We start from the raw sequence: 22,819 nt of genomic DNA, 5'->3' as shown, positions 1-22,819 counted from the left end.
GGTTCCTCGGCGCTTTCGCCCGCCCTCCCCCTGCGCGCAGGCGCGGGGTGAGTGTTGTCCTGGGGGTGGGCATGTTCCGAGGAGAGGAGGGGCCGGGAGCGGGGTCGGAGCCGCCGGGGATCCAGCCTCACTTTCTAGGAGTGAGGGAGGACCGTAGCCTGCCGGGGGCCGCCAGCCGTGCCACAGACAGACCCGTGCGTGTGCATAGATCTCTGTAGCTGTCTCTTGCATGTCTCTGTAGCACTCTCGTTCTCTCTACACACGCGCGCACATACCCGCCCAGCGGGCGGGCTGTGCTGTGCTGCGGGCAGGGCGATGCGGGCGGCGGGGCAGTAGCTCCCCATGCTTCACTGCGGGGCAGCGGCGGCCCGCCACCAGCAGCAGGAGCGGCGGCAGCAGCAGCGCCACAGGGCAGAGTCCTGCGGGGCAGCCGGCGCCGCGTTCACGCGTGGCCATCGCCAGCGGCCGCCCCCGGCGCGGCGGCCGGGACGGGGCGCGGGATGCGCTGCCCCTGCCCGCTGGGGCAGTGACGCCCCCCGGCGCCGGAGGGAGGGGAGCCTCGTCCGACCAGACGCTTTGCCTGCTCTCCGCTCCGCCGCCGCCCTCGGCTGAGGACCGGGGAAGCGGCCGCCTCGGGGGCTGAGGAGCCTCTTCCCGGCTCTCCCCGCCGCTCCCGGCTTTTCTCGGCGGCTCCTCTCGCTCTGGGCGCAAAGCCGCGGGGTGCCCTCTGCGCGTCGGCGTGCGGCGGGAGCGAGGTGTGTGCCTGCCCGCCCCCCTGACCCCGCTGCCGGGCCGCTCGCCTGCCTTGCGGATCCCTGCCTGCTGCCTTTGCTGCTTTTTCTACTCCCCCCGTCTCCTCTTTCCTACCCCGCCGCTGCGCGTCTTCCGCTTTTGTTGTCTGGCGATGGGGGCATGTGCCCGGCGGGGCCCGGGGAGCGGCGCGGAGCCGGGTGGGCCGGGCCCCGGGGTGGGTGGGTTCCCCCGCCCGCCGGTTGGTGCTGATGTTGACGGTAAATCTGGGATGGCTTTTTCCAGTGTAAACTCGGGCCAGGTGGGTTTAGGCTGTTTTGTCGCGAGAAAGTTAAAACTTGTTCCTAAGCATGCCCTGCTCTTGCCCTTTCTTGCCCGTGAAGAAGGAGGTGTTGTTACCTCACGGGCCGCGGCGGGGCTTTTGTGACAAGATGTTTTGGGGCCCCTTGTGAGTCTGTGTCTGTCTGTCCAGCTTGGTTCCCAGATGGCCGGTTCCCTGAACGGCCGGAACCCGCGCAAGGGACGGATCCTGGGCTTCATTGATGCCATCCAGGACGCCGTGGGCCCCCCCAAGCAGGCAGCTGCTGACCGGAGGACTGTGGAGAAGACGTGGAAGCTTATGGACAAAGTGGTGAGTGTCTGTGGTGCGGTCGTGTACACGCACAGGGAAGAATGGGGCTATTTAAGTGGGTACACATGGGGAAACGGCGTCTTCCTGCTGCTCTGACTGTTGTGCTGTGTGTGCCTCGGGAAGTAAGGGGGTTTATGTTTTAGGTAATCTAAGCACCATTTGGTTTTGGTGGTTGTTTTTCTTCTTTTTCTCTCTGTGGCCTCTGGCTATGTTTTTTTTTTTTTTCTTTTAATCTCGGTTTGCGGAGAGAAAACAAATGTGTGTGTTTGCCGTAGGCTATTGTTATTTTCAGATTCTTTAAAATGACTCAAACTTGAAGAGCTGCCCTAACGAAAAGCTGCTTAACTTAGACATGTAATCACATATATTCTGTGCGTTGCATGTTGGATCACATTGTTAGTCTGCAAACAAGACCTCTGAAGTATGAAACTTCAGTTAAACTGATCGTCCTGTGAGACACACTCATGATGGCAACACAGATACGTTTGTACTTTTAGGAATGTGCGTGGGGACTGAGGGATGTCACTCTTGTCAGTTTAGTAAACAAATTAGTATGGCATGCCTAACTTGCAAGCGTCTGTTCTGCATTTTAATGATTTTTAAGTACTTCTACTCATCATTTTGAAACTAGAAATACACTGTACTGAAACTCATTTTTTAGGAAGTGGGGCGATAGATCATAGTCTTTCAGATCTTACAGTTCTCTGCACCAGCCTGATACATTTTGTTTAGTATTGTACAAAATGACAGCTTCTATGATGATAGATTATCAAGGAGAGTTGTTACCAGTGGTAGGAATAATTTGATTATGACACAGATAACTGTTCAGGAGATGCAGGCACTCTGTTTGGCCTATGAGGTGATACTTGAGAAGCTTCCTCTTGAAACTGCTGGGGAGTGAGGGATATTATCTGTTAGTCTTGGGTCTGTAAAGCAAGAGAGTTATGAGTTTTTAACTCAGTGATTCTTCAAGAATTAGTGTAACTGTTTGCTTTGCCTTGTGGCTCTTTTAAAATGCAGATGTTTACTATTTCTGAAAGTTCCTAAGTAGCTATACTGACATGATAGAGATTGCTTCATGTTATATGCCTTGACAAATGGTAATTTCGAAGTATTTGATAGAGTTATTGTGTGATCTCCTTTCTGATGCTCCAAGAATAGCATCTCTCTTTCCCCCATATTTTCTGATGATTATTCATTTAAAAACTAGTCTTGATTGAAATTGTTATTATCACAAAGACTTTGATGTTTCCCTGTTATTGATCAAGATGCTATGGACAGTGAGCATCTTGTAATAAGAACTGGAAGTATAAATGCCAGGAAGCAGGCACTCTTCTTAAGTACAAGGAAGTTTGGCTTGAAAACCAGGTATCTGGTTTATAGTTGTTTAAACCACGTGGGGAATGTACAGCTTAAACTCCCTCCGTGTCAGACCATTTACAAATCTATGTGGTAAGGTTGTCCCCTGATTGGTTTGTATATTCATGGTTACCAGAAAATCTAAACACCCCTTGCTTGGACTTGTGGTTTGCTTTTACACACAGGATAACTGTGTTTGTCACCCTTAAAACAGAGCATCAGGACAGCCAGTGAGGCCTGTTCTGCAGAAGTCACTGGAAAGGCTGGACATTGCACTGTGCTTTCTTTTTTATTTTACTGGATAAGTGTCCTCAATTTGGATCTTTAATGTATCCTCTTTAAACTGCTCTCAGTTAATCAAATTTTATTTCCAAATTATATTAAAGTATACCAGACAGGATGATGTCATAGTGTGAGAATGCTGTAGCTTGCTGCTTGAGTTTTTAGCATTTGGTACTTGTAGTGGAAGGATGTGTTTGAGCAAATTTAATGTTTTGGCAAACAAATTTAAGTTGCTTAGCCTTATGTGGCAGTAGGCACAGGAAGGTCATTTTCTCCTCTGCCTAAATCAAAACCTGGGATTAAAATCAGAAATAGAATCCTGCTTGGTTGACTGTTGTTTCAAATCCCTTTTCTGGAGTGTGTCCTACAACTGATTTCTGCAGCGGGTCATGGACCATATTAGTACCTAGTGAAGGTGATAGGCTCTGCGAACATGGTGGGTTGCCACCCATGGTAAGATTGTGGCTTTGAGGCCTATTTTGCTTGTTTTAATAACAGTTATCATCCTTGTTTATTCTTTAATTATAATAGCTGTGATAACCATCTTTTTCGCTTCAATGAGGTAGCTAAAGTTTTCTACCATTGTAAAGAAGTTGAGGAAAGGAAGAATGGAAAAAAAGCTGAAGGATTAAAAAAAAACATTCTTAAAAACTATGGGTAGAGCTATGGTTTACATTTATTCTTAAGTTTGCCATTCTTTACCTTTCTTTCATTTCTTTCTGTAATTTCCTAATTTGACAGATGAGATTTTCTGTTTGAATTATTTCCAACAATAAGGGATTAACCAATTCTGCAAATATCACTACTCTATAAGAACTATACTATCAGAGTGGTTTTATCATAGATGTAAAAGTTCTGGCTGCTTGGATACCATGGAAACTTCTCTGTGTAGAATTGGTTGTATGTCATGCTTTGGAATTGCTTAGATTTCATGGTAGTGTTTGTTTTTCATGGGCTGATGCTTCAGCTATTAGAATAGGCAAAAGGTTGCAGATTTGCTTAAGTGTCTTCTCTTTAAACTTTTGCTACCAGTTTGAAAAAAACCAAGAGTTTTGAAAGAGTTCTTTAGCAGGGGACAGAACATTGGGCTACTGCTCCTGGTTACAGCCCTGTTTGTAAAAGTTACTGTAGGCAACATACTTGCAGGAAATAAAAAAAAAATCTTGTTGTAAGTAATCAGTAAATGTGAATTGTTATCTGTCTGCATGCCTTATATCAGTATCTTCCTTTTTATACTTCGTCCACTGGGATCTGTACTTTTTGAGATTTACTGATATGTCTTTTGTTATATGAATTTACAATACTAACCGCATTATTAAAGAGGCATGAGCTGTTAGCATCAGTGTGCAGTTTTCCTACTGCTTTTCTCGTGGGTAAGCAATAGCTTTACCATTAAGAACCAAAAATATTTTGATACCTTTGCAATGCAAAGTATAATATTACTTTTATTGTTTGGAAGGATAGCCCTGCTTTCCAGTGCTAGCATTGTATAAGCAAGTTTGCTGTACATCTCTGAACTTCTAGCAAGCCAATTAGTATTTTTAAAACATGTATTTTAGAAAGTTCATCCTATAAATAAAAATATAATTAATAAATTTGTCTTCCTTTAAACTATGCATAAATTACATGGGATTTTTTTTTTTCCAGATTCTAAACCTAATGATTTAAAAACCTAGAAACTAGCCATTGTTATTATTAGAGGATAATTGTTATCTTGAGAACAACTTTGGGAGAGAATGCCACTTATGTAAACATGGGAGTAATTAAGTTAGTTTACTGCTCAGGCTATTTAGAGATGGCAGCACTATTGTGCACACTTTACTGTTGTGGGTTTCAAGCTGATAAAATTGTGATGCATTCTGAACAGGATTTTTTAAAACAGGAATATTTCAACTTTCAATCACTTTTCAGTGGTCTTGTGCATTGGGCCTGAAAATAATTATATTTTCTACTGTGAAGATTAACAATACTGTCTAAACTATTTGAGCAATCTGTAATGGCCCACCCAGTTGATTGACTCTGACTATATAAATGGGGATGGTAATTTGTTTTACTATTTAATAATTACCTAAGAGCAAAGTAGAGCACGTCTCCAAAGCTCATACTATTGACTTAATTAGTAAAATCTATGTTACCTCTCTAACTTAGTTATGTGGTTTTCTTTAACATTTGTCACCATCCAAGTTTTCATCAGCATCAGTCAGGGTACAGTGGTTGCAACTGTGTGTGTGTTGGTTATTCTTTGCCACGCTTTATTGTAATTGTCACATTAATGTCAACCTTCCAAGTCAATTAGTTGTTATTATTCCACAAAGGATCTAGAAAAGACAATAATGAGTTATAACCAAGGTATTCTTCAGTGTATTACCTGGTCAAAGTTGATAGGAAGTCTTATGTCCTGCATAAACTGGTTGTGGAAAAAGAATAAAAATTTAAACAGAGAACTGGAGGCTTCTCTTTTACTAATCAGAAGAAAGTATAAATGACCCTCCAAAGTCAGCTGTCTTATCCGTGTGTAGCATCAGTTATTGCTTGTTCCTGCAGTATGGAAACATATGGCGTAGCTGTTAAAGAAGCACTTACTGCATTATCAGCTGAAATGATGGGTGATCAATCACCTCTATGTATATTTTGATGAGAAGGCTTCTTGCAGAAAGAAAACCCATCTTTCTGTCTTTCTGTGGAACATAAAATGCGTTACAGTTAAGGTAATTTCTGGCGGGAAGAAATTATGAAATTATGAAGAAGCACCGTGTTCAGATTTCATCCATTTTCTTGATTTGCCCCTCCCTGATGAAATTCTTCAGAATTCGATGTTGGTAGCATTGTGTCTTGTGGTTTTCTGGAGAATTGTTATGATATTTTACAGCAGTGCTACTTTTATGCTGTGTGTGATATGTCAAAGTGCTTTTTTAATACTTTGACTCTTTGTGCTGCATGGCAGAAGACACTTGTTCAGTGAATGGTTTTGAAGTGTAGGTTTGGAAGTGTGTGGGCACTGGTGCTCCGATTGTTCTGATCAATTCATTGCAGCTGAAAACAGTGTTTAGTGGTTGTTCCTACTCATTAGATACTTTTTCTGGCTTAGCTGTGTTAACTTTCCTTGTATTGTCTTTGACTAACATTAGGTGTATAAGCAGATTGTGCTAGGGCTGCTATAATTCGCTTTTGTCAAATGAGTCCAGGGCTTTTGACTTCATTGTTTGATTTGAAAAGTGAGTAGAAGATACAGTTTTCTGTAAGAAATTAATTGTCTAAATACAATAGGCATCCATTAATCTCATCTCTGAAGATGCTATGAAATAATGCCTTATAACTTAAGTGAAATATCTTAAAAAATGTTGAGTATTGGTATTTCTTTTGTTCGGTTAGGGGGGAGAGGAGAGGAGGGAAGAGGGAGTTGGATTTTTTTCTCCATAGGCACTAGAATGAGCTTATCTGTAAGTTCCTGAGTTAACTGTTTCAAAATCTGTTTCTGGCAGATTAGGATGATGTTGTAGTGCTTCATGATGAGAATTGTACTCTGTTGTTTCTATGATTCTGGAGTAAATACTTGGATTTACCCTGAGTGAGGTAGTGAAAGGAGTTTAGATTTGTCTCAGTTCACGTCAATGAGAGAGACATTTCTTAACAACTTGCTGACAGATTGCTTTTCATTTTTTAGTCTGAATGCTTGCTAAATATATACATGCTTACTTCCAGTCATAACAATACACAAATCACACAGTGATATGATTCATGGCTGCTCGTAAAGTGTCGGTGAGGGTTGTTTTGTAAAAAGTACATTATGGAGGTCTTTATTTTTTGATTTTTTTTTTTCCTCTTTTTTTTTGAGTTCTGTCTTCCTTTTAAGAAAGGTGTGTGCACAGTTTCTGGTGCTCTGGTAAATCTTTTGCGTCAGCAGATGTAATTTCTTATTGCTTACTTTTAATTGTGAACCTCTGTGGTACGTGTCAGGACATCCTGACTCTGGAAACCATATGGTTTACCAGCCTCCTCTTTACAAACTGACTTCCTTTGAACTGAAACCGTGTGTCCTCTGTAAAGAAAGCTTTGTACTGATTAATTGTTAGCATTTTTTTGATGTGTAAGACTAATTGAGTTGTAATGTAGAAGTTTTGTATGACTTTCTTAAAGGTTTGTTCTGGAGTTACAGGTTCTAGTGATGTGCTGTATTTATATCTTCAGCAGAAGGTAAAGCCTTGTAAACCTTGATGACCACAGAATCCTGTTTTGATGTGTGTATGGCTGTTGTGATACTGGACTAAAGACAACTTTCTAGAATATTTGAAAGAGAAACTAATTCTTTATAAAAGATGTTCCTTTTGTATAGCTGAATGGACCGACTGTTGAAAATCCACCAACCAGCATAAGCAATTTGCTTTTTCCTCTTGTTTTTATATTTTTAATTGTATTTCTGATATATATGAAACCATTTACATCCTGCTTGATGGCACATCTGATCAAAAAGATAGACTTCAGAAAGAGAATTAGTTATTTTTTCATGAGATTTAAGTTAGGATAAAGAAGTAATTGAAATGATTACAGCCTTCTCTGCTTGTAGTCTGCTCTCATTGCTGATTTTTTTTTTTTCTTCCCCTGAATAAATATTTCCTCTTGTCAATTCTTTTTTCTTTATGCTTGTTACTCCAGAGGTTATAACACCTAATCAGTGATACTGATTTGTGTCATCTGTAGTTGGCTTTGGGAAGAATGTCAATCTTGTTTCATTTTCACTAAATCAGAAGTCACAGAGAACAGAAGTTAAGATAAAATATGTCAAAATGTCTACATTTTTCATGAAGGTTTTCACTTCTGTTTTTGGGATTCCAGTTCTTCTAACTCTTCTAGAAAAAGAAATCTGTGTGTATCTCTGCGTGGATGATTTTCAGATCTGTCTACTCATTTAAATTTTTTGCTCATGTTATGGAAATATCCTTAAAGAATTCTATCTGTCAGCTGAATTTCAGAATAACTAAAAGAAAATGTTTAATCTCCTTTGTAAGTCTCTCTGGTTAGTTCCTTTATTGATCTTCCTGGGGTGACACCATCATGCTGCCTTCACTCAAGCAGCTCCTTTACTTGAACTGCTGTTTTAAAAAGTTATGTCTGGCTCATTCGGATCAATCTGTTCACCTAAATCTCTCATCCACATGTTAGTATTTTGTATATCAGTAAGTTCAGCTTTGCATTTCTGACCTTGAAAGAATTCCATCATATCCAGCCTTTATTCTTTGAGAATGTTGATACAGGCATCTCCTAATCCACGACTTGAACCTTGTCCTTTTCTTGATCCTGATAACCTGTTTATCACATGCAGTTTCAAAGTCTCTTGCAGTTATGGACTGCAGTTCCAGCATTCATCATTTGATGAAGAGATGACCAAACATCTTTAATTTTGTTTGTTTGTTTCTTTCCAGCTTCTTCCTCAATCTATGAGGAATTCCTATGAGCCACTGAATTATTTTAGAGGTTGCCTTGAAACTGCTGTTTATATCTAGAAATACTTAGCTCCTAGTGCCCTGAACCACTCTTCACCATGTTGAACAACGTTGTGCTCGTTTATTCAGATTTGTCTGCATCCATCTGCTATCTTTTTGTTTCCTACTGGGATTGTAAATTTCTCTGTGGGGAGGACTGTCTGATCTCCAACACATCGGAAGGGTTCCTGTTCCATTACTTGGTCTAATAGGTGAAATAATAATATAAATTATTAAAGTAGCAATGGATCAGTGAAATGAGGGGAGCAATTGCAAATGCCATATTTTAAATACTGCTTTTGAATGGTGCTAACATTTCTACAGTGATTATGATGCACTGTTCTAATGGTGCTAGTCTTTTTTTTTTTTTTTTTTTTTAAAGCTTGTTAATGCTTGGCTTTGGTCCATTCTTCTATCTGCACTTTTCTAACTATGACCCCAGTTACCTAAATCTAATCAGTGTATCTTTCAGAGAGAAAAAGCAATTGTGTTTGCTTTGCTGTTTGTGGTGCATGAAGCTCTGTTAGTGGCAACAGTCTTAAGGCAGTCTATTTCTTAGAAATCTAGAAATTGAAGGAGGAGTCAGCAATAGAAACACAGCTTTGTGTTCAGAGAAATGAATGTTACAAGATAGAAGTTGGTTCCCCACCCGCATCTCCTCGAAATGCTAAAGGCCGCACTTTCTTCAAGCTGATACGTTAGTAGGAATAGGAATCTGCTTTCAGCAGTATTAAGATGTTTTTACAGCCTCATTAGTTACCTCAAAATAATGTCAAAGTCACTAATATATAATGTGGCAATCTCCGAATAATACCTATAAAACTTTTATACCACATGGACTTAATTTTTTCATAAGTATTTGCGTATGTACAGCTGCACACACGTGTCTAGAACGTGGATATCTCTAGTATGTCTAGTGTGGATATCTCAGTGCAATGGCACACAAAAACTACCCATTATTTTCAATCTCTTTCACTTTTTAGAACAGAACATTACAGAGCAAACTACCAGAGAATTTAGGTAGCCAGGAGATAATTACTCTAACATTGTATATGTTGAGGAAAGAACAAGAGTACTTTTTTCTTCCAGAAACATTTCCAGTGGAGACTAGATTCAAAGAAAGGTGTTCAATTCATCTGAAGCTTGTTCTTTTAAGTAATATATATTATTCAATTAATTTTGGTGCGATTTAGGAACATGGTGATTCCAAATCCATTAATATGTTATCTTCTATTACAGCCATGAACTGGAAAACATTGAGTTTATAATGTTTTGTTTCCTGGTTTATGATACCTGTTTGTGTCTTAATTTCTGTCTGTCATAGATAATAGCTTTTGAACCACTGGTGTTGTTCAGACCATTTTCATATGTGTAGACTTTTCAAAGTTTAAATTCCTATAGATTCTAAGGGGTTGTATCATTGGATAAAGAAAAGAGAGACAGCAAATAGCAAGGTAATTAGTTCTTAGCAGACATTTAAACATCTATAGGGAAGTTCATCTGCAGCAAACAGATCTGTATGAAACGACTGATATTGGCATTAGTTACATACTGTATTTTGATAATATATTCATTAGCATATAGCAGTCAGGCAAAGACATTTTTACTTTAAATGCAAAACCCCAAACTATGTAAATAAGCTTGTTTACTTTTATAGATGTTACAGGATTAAGTTAAATTTTACATCTTTTGACATTAGAGTCTGTGTGGGGATTTCTTGGAACGTAAGTGAAGTAGGATTTAATTATTTGTGCTCAGACATTGGAGGAATATGCTTACACCTATTAATTTTCAGATGTCAGATCAGTTTTTGCAGTTTGTGCTTCAACATATTTATTGGTTTTTACATTGTCTTTTTTTTTTTGTTTTTGCTTATAGGTAAGATTGTGCCAAAACCCAAAGCTTCAACTCAAAAACAGCCCACCCTACATACTTGACATTTTACCTGACACTTATCAGCATTTGCGACTTATACTGAGCAAATATGATGATAACCAGAAACTTGCACAACTCAGTGAGAATGAATATTTTAAAATCTACATTGACAGTCTCATGAAAAAATCGAAACGGGCTATAAGACTCTTCAAAGAAGGGAAGGAAAGAATGTATGAGGAGCAGTCACAGGACAGGTAAGTGAAATATTTAAATATGAAGTAGATTGTCTGGCCTGTCTGCATTCTTAAGAGTGTTTGTCTGCAGCCATTGTGTCCTGACATTTTTAATTATTTAAAGAGAAGACATATTTATTGTTTGGATTCATTGACCCTGCAGGTCAATCAGTAATTTGCTGGATTTGTTCCACTGTGTGCTCTTATCTGTCACTTTGTGACCTTTAAAACCTTCATAAAACATTCATTTCATTGTAATTACTTACTCACAGGGCCTTACAATATGTAAGTTTTCCTCTGTCAGAGAGAGAGTGATGGTTACTTGGACTGAAACTGACCTCCCTGCCCCAGTTCTTAAAACTGTGGGAGCCATGATTAGTATTAACTTAGAGCTTTCACAAGTGATGAAATGGAGCCATACAATATTCACAGTTTTTAGATATTATGTGATGTTAGCATAAGGTGATGATAACGTTAGTTTGGTGCTGAGAAGCCTTTTCAGAAGCCTAATGGATCCCTGATTAGCAGTGGTTCGGTTTTAATAACAGAGATTAATGTCTACTTTCTGCAGTTTTGTTTTGGGAAGGGGTACAGCAGTATTGTGGCAATTAGACTCTGCCATGTGTGGTCTATCTTTAAATCTATTCAAGTGAAAGATAGGATGCTGTTTTTAAAGGACATAGAGGGAATGAGAGAGAGAGAGGAAGTGAGCGAAGGTCTGAATCTCTGCCATTCTGTTTGTACCTGAGCTCAGAGGCAGAGTTGCAGTATAGTTTTAGAGCTGGTGAAATGTCAACATCCTTGTCAATGTGACTGCTGTTATGTTTGATTTATACATATGTTCGTGCTTTCTTAAGCAGTGATTATACTGTTCAGTATACTGTGGTAGTCTCCTGTGCTTGATAAGGGATCTGAAGCTTGCTTAATGTCTAAGGATTTTTTTTTGAAGTATGTAAAGACATTTCAATTGTGAATATACTTGGAGCAATTTGCTGAAAAAGAGCAAAATGCACTGTTTGAACTACTTCAGTGATGAGTAAAGATCTTGATGAATGTATTTTGTATCTAAAGGAATGTTTTCACTGTAAATGCATTCTTAACAGAATCCCTGGAAGAATTGTTCAGCACAGAGCCTATGGGTTCTTTCTTTTAATAGACCATTTGTTTTATGTACAGAAGTCATTGTGTTGCAAAGGAAATAAGAACTTTTTATGGTAAGGGAAATTTGATATAAATGGTTGTGTTATGTAAACAGATTTTATTTTAACTTCTCTATGTTGTATGAAACCCAGATTTACTTATGGTTTTGTTTACAGTTAGCAATAAATTAAAGCCAGTTTCAGTGTCAGTTTTTGAAAAAGTCTGCTATATACTCTGTATAGTCATTAAAACAGTGTCTTAGTAACTGTGTCTAGTTGCTTTCTCCTTTCCAATTACCCCTTAATTTCCTGCATGAGGGTAACAGTAGTGATATAAGGATATATTTTGTGAAGAAAGCAGTGTTTGAAAAAGGTACAGTTAGCATATTTACCATCATTTATTTGGGCCATTCTTGTGAGATGCTTGGAGAGGAGGAATTTTAAAACAAAACATAGTAATGAGGTGCACTGAATCACAATAACTACTTCAAGCTCTCTAAATTTGTATTTCAGAAGGTGACAGCTATATTATTTTGCCTGACTGGATTTTAAAGCTTGAGGAAAGAAGTGCAATAGCAATGTTTTTCCTGTGCTATTATTAGTTGTGTTTCCTACTGTATGTCAGAATGCTTAAACAACAACAACAAAAAGTGTAAGCGTTGTTTCAGCAGTTCATGCCTCATGCCATTATAAGTTTAGGTCTACATCTTTGTGACTTCAGTGCACCTTCTTTCATCTTCAGGTGATGTTTTATCTGTATACATGTCCCAGTTTAAAGTTGAATGAAGGTATACTTGTTTGCTCAGCCCTGTAACTAGGTACCTTTTTGCTCTGCAGTGCTTCAACATACTTAATCATGTTAATTCTTGGTAAGTTAGTAAAAGAAGCTGTTAATATTTTTAGCTTCTTTGCTTCCAAATATGCCTGCATTTTAACCTAAGTGTGTTATTTGTTAATGTTGTAATGCAAATGTAGGAGTGATCATCTAATAAGTGTTTTTGAAGATGTTTCTAAAATTACTGTCAAACTGAAGTGTAGTCAATTTAAAAACCAGGCAAGCCAAAAGCCTCTCATGTTGACACTTGGCCAGTTTCTGTAGTTTTCAGTCTTGCATTTTTGTTTTATTTTCTGTTAGTGCCTCTGGTTTCTGGATGAGAAGTCATAACAAAAAAGATAAACTGGATGCATTTGGAAGCATTCTGTATATATATTTAATTGGTATACTTTTAACCTGTTAGAGTTACTGAATAATCTTTTAACTTCTATAGCGATGGTACATTTAGGAACTAATGTCAATATACGTATGATTCTATTTTCCTGATTGTATCAGAATTATTATATTGTGAAGATTTTGTCATGAATTTTAGTTCTCAAAGATCCTGTGGATGAAGAAAGATAGTGTGCCAGTCAGATTATGTACAAACGGCTAAAACAAAAGCTTATGCTGTGATGGTGTTGCCTCTTTGTGCTTTGTTCCATGTCCAACGCATATGATAGCTGTTTAAGAGTGGTTGGTGCTGTCCTTTTATACTGTATGGGGTGAGTCTTGCTAAGCAGAGAAAATGTGGATTACAAGTTTGTTTATTGCATATGAGTTTGATCTACCTTCTGGGTAGTATAAAATGTCTTCTCACAGTCCTCTTGCTTAATTTGGTAAACTGTACTAGATATAGGCTGTACAAAAGCTTTTCCATGTATAAAGTTATTTAAAGATTTTTTTTTTTGTCACAGATTTTGCTTTTTAAAGGCTATTAACATTACACAGGCTTATTAAAATTACTGTTTTGGGTATATCTACTCTTCAAAGGCTTTCTGTGTCTTTGTGGGTCTGGGGTTTTGTATTTGTTTCCCCCACCACCACCCTGCCTTTTTTTTTTTCTATTGGGAAGTAGCCTAAGCTGGAAGGCATCATTTCTGTGAAGTCCAAACTTCCTTTTGTCTTGCTGCATTCCAGAATTATGCATCCAGAAAAAAATAAAATCTTTGTATGCTGGCAGTTTTTCCAGTCAAATATGTTAGCCAGGTGTAGAAATCAAGCACATAAGTTACGATAATAGGACTACAGGAGGAGTAAAGGGGCAATGGGGAGATTAGATTTGGATTCATTCAAGATGCTAGATATGGCCCCAGGGCTAACACAACCATTTCCTAGTAATGGAAACAAGTGTGAGCTTTCCTGTGCTTACCTCTAAATTGTGTCCTTGGAAGGATACATCTTGAGATGAAACTTGTTCATTGTCTATTTTAATATTGCATGCTTTCTGCTATATGGCCTTGTGTCGTGGTTGAGACACACAAACAACATAGACCAAGTTCTTCCAGGGTGAAAGTAGTAGATGCCATTTATTGCCACAAGTGTATTTTTATACAGTTTTACCAATTCATGTGTCTCTTCACTATTGGTTACAAGTTACAGCAGTAACATATCATTGGCTATTTTTGCTGTCATCAATGTTACTCTTCTACTCCCTTCTCTCTCATGGGTACATCCTTAACATCTCCGGATACTCCTTTACTCCCACCTTTCTCACGGGTAGGCCTTCATATCTTCAAGGCTAATTTCTGTTCCCATGCCCTCCATCAGGAAACCCATGGACCCACCGTAGTCTCCCACAGCCTTTATATGAGAAGAAGAAAAGTATGAAACCAGAGTGTTTATTTTTAGTAATCTCTTAAATGCTGCTTGGCTCAGCCCAGATAAGTTTGCTACTTGTTTTTAAGTGGCATTGCAGAAGTGGAAGGTGATGATAAGATGAAAGATGGATATTTATTAAGTAGTGAAGAGTACACATGAAGATGTCTAGAGAAGAGCAGAGGTGGTTTTGGGGTTGATGTAGAAAACAGTGTGCATGTAGGGAGTTATTTGGTGAAGTCAGAGTCAAGGAAGTCCTTCAAGGTGATCACAAAACCTCTCCTGTTACTGTATAGAAAGACTTGCTAAATTCTTTTGCACAACTGGCCATTTTGTTTCTCGATTAAAATTGCATGTTACTAGATTTTACATCTTGAATGTTAGTGCAGAATTCTTGTCTTCCTGGGAGATCAGATACCTATGCTTCAAGTGGTAGATCAGGTTCTCTCCTTTGTTACTGTTCATGTTGTTTAGTGGGTTTATAAAGTAGTCCTTTTCTCTTCCTTAAGTCTATGTTCACAACTGAGACCAGTTAAAGTTCTTGAATCAAGTCCCTGAACTGGCACATCAAAGTAGACAACATTCTCAGTAGAGACCTTCCCACTGCTGAAATTTCTAGCCAGGGGGTGTCAAACTCATTTTCACCGGAGGCCACAGCAGCCTCACGGTTGCCTTCAAAGGGCTGAGTGTAATTTTAGGACTGTATAGATGTAGGAGTAGTTACATTTACACAGTTGTAAATTACATTTGGCCCTTTGAAGGCAACCCCGAGGCTGCTGTGGCCTCCGGTGAAAATGAGTTTGACACCCCTGTTCTAGCCCATTCTCTCCTTCTGAAGTACAGACTTGATAAGAAGTCAGAAGAGTAAAGCATCAGGATGGACTTATGTCAGCTGCAATGCCGTTTATGTACATCTGTCCTGTGGTGAGAAATAGCTTACCTTACTATTTTAAATTACCCCAACTTTGCTTTATTTACAGGAAGTTAGGAGGTTTGTAACTTAGCCTTGTAACTTGTTTGTGTCTCCAGACAGAGGATATTTTGTTCATTGAGAGAAGGATGTGGAAGAGTTTATTTTTAATTCAGGATGATTTTATCTGGACAAGTTAAGATTGTTTTGGCTGATGGTTTTCTTCTTCAACCAGATTCACAAAAGGATGTTAATGCCTCTTTTCACAGAGCCAGTTTTGGCTATTGGTTAACATCACACAGATAACTCAGTAATTGTCAGATTATAAGGATGGCAACTTTCACCAAAGTGAATTGAAGTTGGTATCATGTGGTGAAAGTTATTTGCTCCTTAGAATCCTGTAATTTTTCTCATTTTCCAAGCATATTATGTAGTTTTTGGTCTTTGGTGAATTCTGACCTGAACAGTTAGGCTATACATTATATCAACCTGTTGTCTGATGCCTGTAAACCCCTCCACGTAAGCTATGTCAACATGTTTTAGAGATCAAATATATGGACTCTTTTATTCTAATCTCGCTGAAATTTAGGCAAAGGAATCTAGTATTTGTCCTTTCCTTTCTTGTATTTACCTATATTTTTAGATGTTTTTAGGAAAAGAAGCCACCTTACTCGAAAGGCTTCTGGAGTGTTGACTCATTGCTTCAACTCCTATGCTGTCTCTAGAAAAAAGAGGACACCTGCAATGTGTAGCCCATAATATAGGAATTGAGGATGGAACTTAGTTACAATAAATAGCCTCTAAGAAAGAGGCTTCTGAGGAAAAGAGAGTGCACAACTGAGATGTGGTTGCATGGGAAAAGGAAATACAAGGAGTTTTGTTTGTTTGTTTTTGTTTAAGCTTTTATGTTATGTTGAGTATTTTTACCATCCTCTCCCCTCCCTGTTCCTTAGATGTGATGTGAAACTAGATGTGAACCAAAACAGCTTGAATAAACCCTTTGGTGTACCTGAGCCACACAAGTAATTGAGCTTTAGCACAAATTTGGTGAATCACAAGCCATTTGCTGGTTTTGGTTCTAGTCTAAATTAAACAAGGAATGTTCCATAAACACACCTTTCAGACAAAGAGGCTTTTGTTGCACAGGGAAGATGACAGCAAGTGGAGGTTACAAGTGGTAGGGCAGTATTATGACAGCTCGTTCTCAACATAAATGCAAACAGGCTGTGTGACTGCAGTTGTTGTAAGGCAGTATTTAATTTTTAGACGTTTTTGATCATCTTCATTACTTGGGGGGAGAGTATTACCAAATGAAAACAAAGGAAGTATTATTACCAAAATAACTAAAAGGCAACTATTTGTTCAGATTGCAGAGGAAGACAAGGATTTTAAAATCATGGAAGATCCTAAATGAGAAGAACAATGGCTTGTAAATTCTTATAATTGATTTAGATCCTTGATTCATATCTAGTTAGGTAGAAGAAGGGTAATATATGCACTTCGTTTGTCTTTTAAGTCTGTTATAAAATCAGTCAGCATTTTCTGTCCTAGTAAAGTCTGTTTCAAACGTTTTATTACAAGTAATGAGATGCTGAGAGTCACATCTGAGCAGAGTTCAGCCGGTTGTTAGGTGATATGCACAGTCTGATCTGTTCTTTGTTGCACTTTGTATGATCATCTATACCTGTATATATGACAATGTTGCCAGATTAAGATGCCACCACATTTATACCCACTTTATGCAGATGTGAAAGCTCTCAAAAAGCACAAAGTTAGGGGATTCAGTCCTGCAGACTTTCTGTGTGTTATATATTAATTTTCTGTGTGATAAAACTAATGGACAATTCTACTACTAGGATTATCCAGTATGACTGATGCAACGTCTATACTCACGTATTCATTGTTTCGTTTTGGCTTTAGAAGGCAATATAGGATGAAAAAAAAAATGAGATGGGAAGTATAGGTGGCTTTTGAAAATACAGCACTCTTGGTCAGAGGGGTCTGGAAATACTCTGTTTTGGCAGTGAGAATGCAATTTCTGCTTTATAGCAGCTCGGTTCCTCGCATCCCTTCACCATACTTGTCTGCATGGTCTCTGCAGGGAACAGCTGTGCTTGTGGAGACAGGCCGTGGTTGCCAACTATAAATAGAGCTGTGTTCCTAGGTGTGGTAATGGCCAGCCGATCACGTCAAGATCGCAACGTTAGGATCTTCCTGAAGAACAGACAGCACTGAATCATGAATTTATTGTGTGGAAAGAAAGGCTTCTGTAATGAACCTGAAGGCATCTTCCATTGTTCACTTTTGAATGTGTGGCTGACTTTTAGAGAATTTGGTCTTTGCTTCTCTGTGTCAGAAGTGTTCTATATTCAATGGTTAGGTATTTGGTTTAGGATGCCTTCAACACTAGCCTTCATGGTGGCAGCTACTTATCATGCAAGAAGAAACACAAAAAGCTTTTAGAAGAAAGTGTCCATTTTTATGAAATGTATGTTACACAAAAGCTTTTAGAAGAAAGTGTCCTTTTTTAGGAAATGTATGTCTAAATATATAAGCATATCTAATTTTAATTTCAAGTTATAAAAATGAATTTTTTCCTTTCTCTAATGTTCTGTGGCATTGTTTTCGATTAAAAATTAGAAACACGAAAGAACAAAAATCTGCTTTTATTCTGTAAAGAGATAAAAAGGAAGTTGGGAATAATCAGTTTCAAGTGATAGTCGGTAGAATCTATTTTGCCTGTCTTTGAAAATAAAGCCAGTTTGTAACAGTAGATGTGCAGTAGTGATAATCCTTTTATCCAAAGAATGCTTGATCAAAAATCAGGCTAGAAGACATGCTTGCTGTATATCTAAACCTATAGTAAAGAAAGTTTTACTAACCTGTACAGGGTAGGAAATAATCTGAAAAGGGGTGAAATTACATGCTTTGATTAACATAGTTGGAGTTTGTCTGAGTTCAGAATGAGAGAGACAGAATGAGTTATTGATGGAGAACATTATGGATGGAACTATCCAGTTCCATTTATTGAAATGTGAAGTGTCAGGAAGAGAGAGTACATTGATAATTTAATGATTAAAAGACCAGAGATTTTTGTAATCATTTGACATAAGTAAGTTTCTCTTTTTCCTATTCTGTTCTTTGTTTCAGTATTAGTAAAGTGAATGTACTTGATTCATGTTAAAAATGGCACAAAAGAGTTAATATAATTATTTAGTAAGTTGCACACAGGGTACCTTCTATGCTTGGGTTTTTTTTATCAGTGGCTGCACATTGTTTACAGATTCTACAATAATACTATGCATGTTCTAGAGTGAGACAAAGCTTTAATGTTAATTGATATTGAATGAACAAGGGGTTTTAGTTAGAAAAGTAGGTTTGCTGTTGTCTGCACAAACCTGTTTTATTACTGGTAAGATTAATATGTTGGCATGTTTCTTTATTATATGTTGAACAATTACAAATGACTTAACACCATGTTCTCTAAGACCCAGCTCGGGAATATAATTTGCTTGATTTGAGAGAAAAATTGATATTTATCCAAAAGACTGTGCAATCAATGCAACTATTAAAAAAAAAAAACCAACAACCAAACAAACAGGTGAAATAGCACACAGAAAGGACCAACAGGAAATTGTGTCTAAAAAAACCATGATCTTAACACAAATGAGAAAATAAATCAGTAAGTGAACTTACATGAAGAATAAAACTTCCTTAGTAAGCAGCCAGGTGACTGTCATCAGTATCTTGTTTCTACTGCAGATGACTAATGCATTTTGAATTTTTCTGTTTTGAGTGCAACCAAGGTAGAACTAAATGGTTTATTATTGAAATATTTTTATATTTGTCTCTAGGATATGATAAAACATGTTCACCATAGCTTGGTCAGATCTTACATGTCAATTATAGAGCTATCCTGTTTTGTAACAGAAGATCCTAACCAGAATCCAACTATTACCTGATTCTTTCTGTTTTGTCAAGTGAAATACATTTTGAAGAATGTATTGACTTCACATTTGCAAAGATCTTGGCAGACTGAAAAACTGCTGAACAAATAATTATGTTTGTTTATTTCAGTAATATTTGGTCATCATAATTATGACTTCACTGTTTTTGTGGTATGTCTGATGTAAAGGTAGATTTGACTGTATTTCTTCCTATTGTGATATAGCACAGTAAACTAAAGGGAAACTTTAAAGTAGCAGATATGTAAGGAAAGACAATTTTGGCATATATGATGTAAGATCATGATAAATGGTAACATGTTGATCGAGTTAAGTTTAATTTCTGTGTGGGTAAGGTTGTTGTGGTCTCTATAAGAGGATCTCCTATAAAGGGACTTTTTTGTTCTTGAATAGTCAGACAGCACAGATATAATTTCAGCATAATATCTGATGCATTGCATATATATCTGGACTCCATTGGGAACCTGCACAGCCCACCTGATGACTTAGTCTTTTACTGTTATTAGCTGATCTTTGGCGAGCTCCATGAATGTACAGTGGGAGAAATATGGCAGGATAAGTAATTAAGTTTAATTACTTTTTTTTCTCTCTATTTGATACCATTGTGAGAGAGTTCACAAAACATTGTCTTGCTTTCCCCTGAGATAGAATAGTGAAGCTATATGGCTTTGAGGTTTGAAGCAACAGTAAATAGGAAAATAATTCCTATCTTCTGTAGCAAAAATGTGTTTGAAGATTACCTTGTCTGTTCCACAGTTCTTAAATGAAGCTGTCACTAGTAGTTGTCAGGGCATGAATTTGTGCTGGCTGTGATACTGAACAGATGTGCATATAGAAATAAAATACATAACCATATCTCATTTTAAATATTAACCCGTTTTGCATCTACCTTGCATAATGTAAATATGTCTCCTGATAGAAATACTGAATAATAAGCTATGGGAGTCTTATCAGCCCTTATCTCTCCTTCCCTTGAGCTCAAACCCAAAGTATTGCACAGTATCTGTTTATATTGATGTGACAAGAGTAGAGAATATATAGATTCTCTAAGAAAATACTTGGCATATTGCAGGATTGGATTAGACCCTGGGTCCTGGTGGCAGAAGGAGAAGGGGTCCTTGGGCTTGTTTATAAGTGAGTAAACTAAGTGTCACTTGCAGAGCCTGATTAGTCATATCTGGGGCCCAGTGTTTACTTTTTTCCCTAGTATCTGTTGACTAACTTGTTCAAAGAACTGAAACTTACATATTTACTAGAAAATCTGTGATCGCTAACTTGCATAGAGGATTTTTCTGTAACAAATTAAAATGTTTCTTTATTCTTAGGGTAAGCAAATCTATAGTAGTCTTAATTTTGGGTGTGTGTCTGTGTGTGTGCTAGGCCTTAGTAATATTCTAAAGGCTTTTGCTAACCTCTTATTTGTCCTGAAAAAAAAACCCAAACACCTATATTAGAAATACTACTGCCTTTTTAAGAGGAGGTAAGTTCATTTGTTAGTTATTGTTCTTAAAATAGGACGTTTTGGGCAGTACTGGATTGTTTAAAAAATGACTGCATGAGAAAAAAATTGCCTCTAGTTACAAACTAAAGGGCATTAATGCAAGACAGACAAACTTATTAGCATCTGTTTTCAAACTGTTCCAATGGAAAATGGTCCTTAGCCAACACAATATTCTGTGAACTCATCTCAGAGTTGATTGTGAGTCATGAATGTCTGTCATGGGAAGTATGAAATGCAGGGTCGGTAACCAAACATCTTGTACGTAAGAGCATATTTAAGAAGAATGTTTAATTTTTTTTTTTTAAAGCAGTTGTTAATTGGTGAGACCTTACACATGTGTATCCAAGAGCAGACCTTTAATTCTAACTATTCTTTAGTGGTAGAGTGTGTAAAGATGAAGAGAAACACCTTCAGATTTTTTTAACGTCAACATTTTAAACAATTTATGGGGCTACAGGGCATTAGTCATTACACAACTTTTAGAAACGAAATAATCATGTCATTAGATTATTTTATTTAGGGTTTAATATCAGTCTACCTGCATGCTGTTCTTATTTTTGGCGAATGCTTCATTTTGACAGAAGAAAAATCAACAATTTCTTTAAACTCAAAGTTGTACGTTTCAGCAAATATGGTATGTAAGCCTTTCATCAGTACATTTAGAGTAGAGCTGTGTAAGTTGTATTTAATACTCTATAAATGTCATGCATGTTTAAGGAAGATATAATTCAACAAAGAGAGCCTGAAAACATTTCTGTTTGTGGTTGTTCAAATATACAGCCTGTTGTGAAATTTCTGAAGTGGAGGCTGATGTCACAAAACTTGAGCCTGTGTTCCAACTATTGTTTGTCATTAAAAGAGATGACAATCTCTGTTAAGAACATCTGCTAAGATGTTAAGAATGTACTAGCAGTAAAGGAGATGTCTATACTATAACATGACTTGTTTTTATCTTTTTTATTCCAAGTTTTTGTTTTTAAAATATTAGAAAAAAGAAAAGTGATTTTGTAATGAAATATGTCCTTACTTGCAGCTCTGAAACTCCAAAATATGAAAAGTACATTTTCAGTTGCTAGATTATCTCGATAATGGCGAGTGGGTCATTATTAATAGGCAGTATCGGTATTTTTGAAGGAACAGAGATTTTGGACACCTATGCGTTATTTCTAGTTAGGTTACATTTTATTGGTTACCTTAGTCACTGTAGATCACTAATGTCTAACTATTATGCCATTTAATGCACAGTAAAGCACTTTCAGGTTTTCATAGAATAAAGAGGAGTCTTTAGGGTTCAGTGCTTTTTGGCTATAGTAGCAGAGTAATGGTGGATGACAGGAACACTGATAAAGGCTTGTGTCTGCTCTAAATTCATGTGAATTTTTAATCCGCTTCATAACTGCATCTTACTGACAGCTCACTCCCGGTGGCCAGCGCTTTAGTGTTTTTACAACTTAATGATATGTGTTCTGTGCTGCAATTGGGAAAATACAGAAAATGTGGCATATTTAGCCAATTTTTTTTTTTTTTAAATCTAGCTGAGGAAGTTGTATGTCAGCAGGCTGAAATCCTTTCTCCCTATACTCTTTTTAAATGGGCATCTTTAGGATAGCAGACTGGAAGAATATATTGTATTATTTTGTTCTGAACTCTGCATATCCTTTTTACTCCCTAATTCATGTCTGTAGCAAATAGACAAAGATTCAAAGCAAAAAAAAAAAAAAAGAAGAAGTACGTAACATCCTGCTCATGTGTTTCCTTTTACCATTAATCCCCATAATTAATGCCCTATGAGGAATGTGGCTCTAATCGCTTGCAGAGCACAAGTGATGTAAAAAGGCCGTGCTCATCTGGGAGGTGTTCGGTGGTGTGGATCACTGGTGACCCAGCTGGTGCGCAGCTGTCTCGGTGTCTGTGCCTATGAGGTTGCATTAACTGCGCTCATATTTGTCTGACAGGCCAGCAATGATTGTCTAAAAGGAGCTTTGCCTTCCGAAATTGTCTGAGTGCCACTGAGAAAGGGTAGTTTGTTTTCTCTCGTTTTTCCACTTTCATCAGGAGGGAG

General features: G+C 37.9%; 1 protein-coding gene across 1 annotated transcript in view; it reads left to right on the top strand.

Moving 5' to 3' along the window:
• Positions 1-1,021: 1,021 nt before the first annotated feature.
• The window catches only part of CBLB (Cbl proto-oncogene B), a gene marked incomplete at both ends in the record, with an annotated part of 134,396 nt that continues 112,598 nt past the window's right edge, over positions 1,022-22,819 (top strand). The window contains 3 exons of the mRNA XM_080358488.1: positions 1,022-1,051; positions 1,223-1,381; positions 10,381-10,631. Of these exons, the coding sequence (XP_080214614.1) occupies positions 1,022-1,051; positions 1,223-1,381; positions 10,381-10,631 (440 nt within the window). The remainder of the gene's footprint in view (positions 1,052-1,222; positions 1,382-10,380; positions 10,632-22,819) is intronic.

Source organism: Nesoenas mayeri, assembly GCF_963082525.1.
Source record: "Nesoenas mayeri genome assembly, chromosome: 1".
Classification (NCBI taxonomy): domain Eukaryota; kingdom Metazoa; phylum Chordata; class Aves; order Columbiformes; family Columbidae; genus Nesoenas; species Nesoenas mayeri.
The sequence above is the reverse complement of the archived record's forward strand: the minus strand, read 5'-3'. Positions and strand labels throughout refer to the sequence as shown.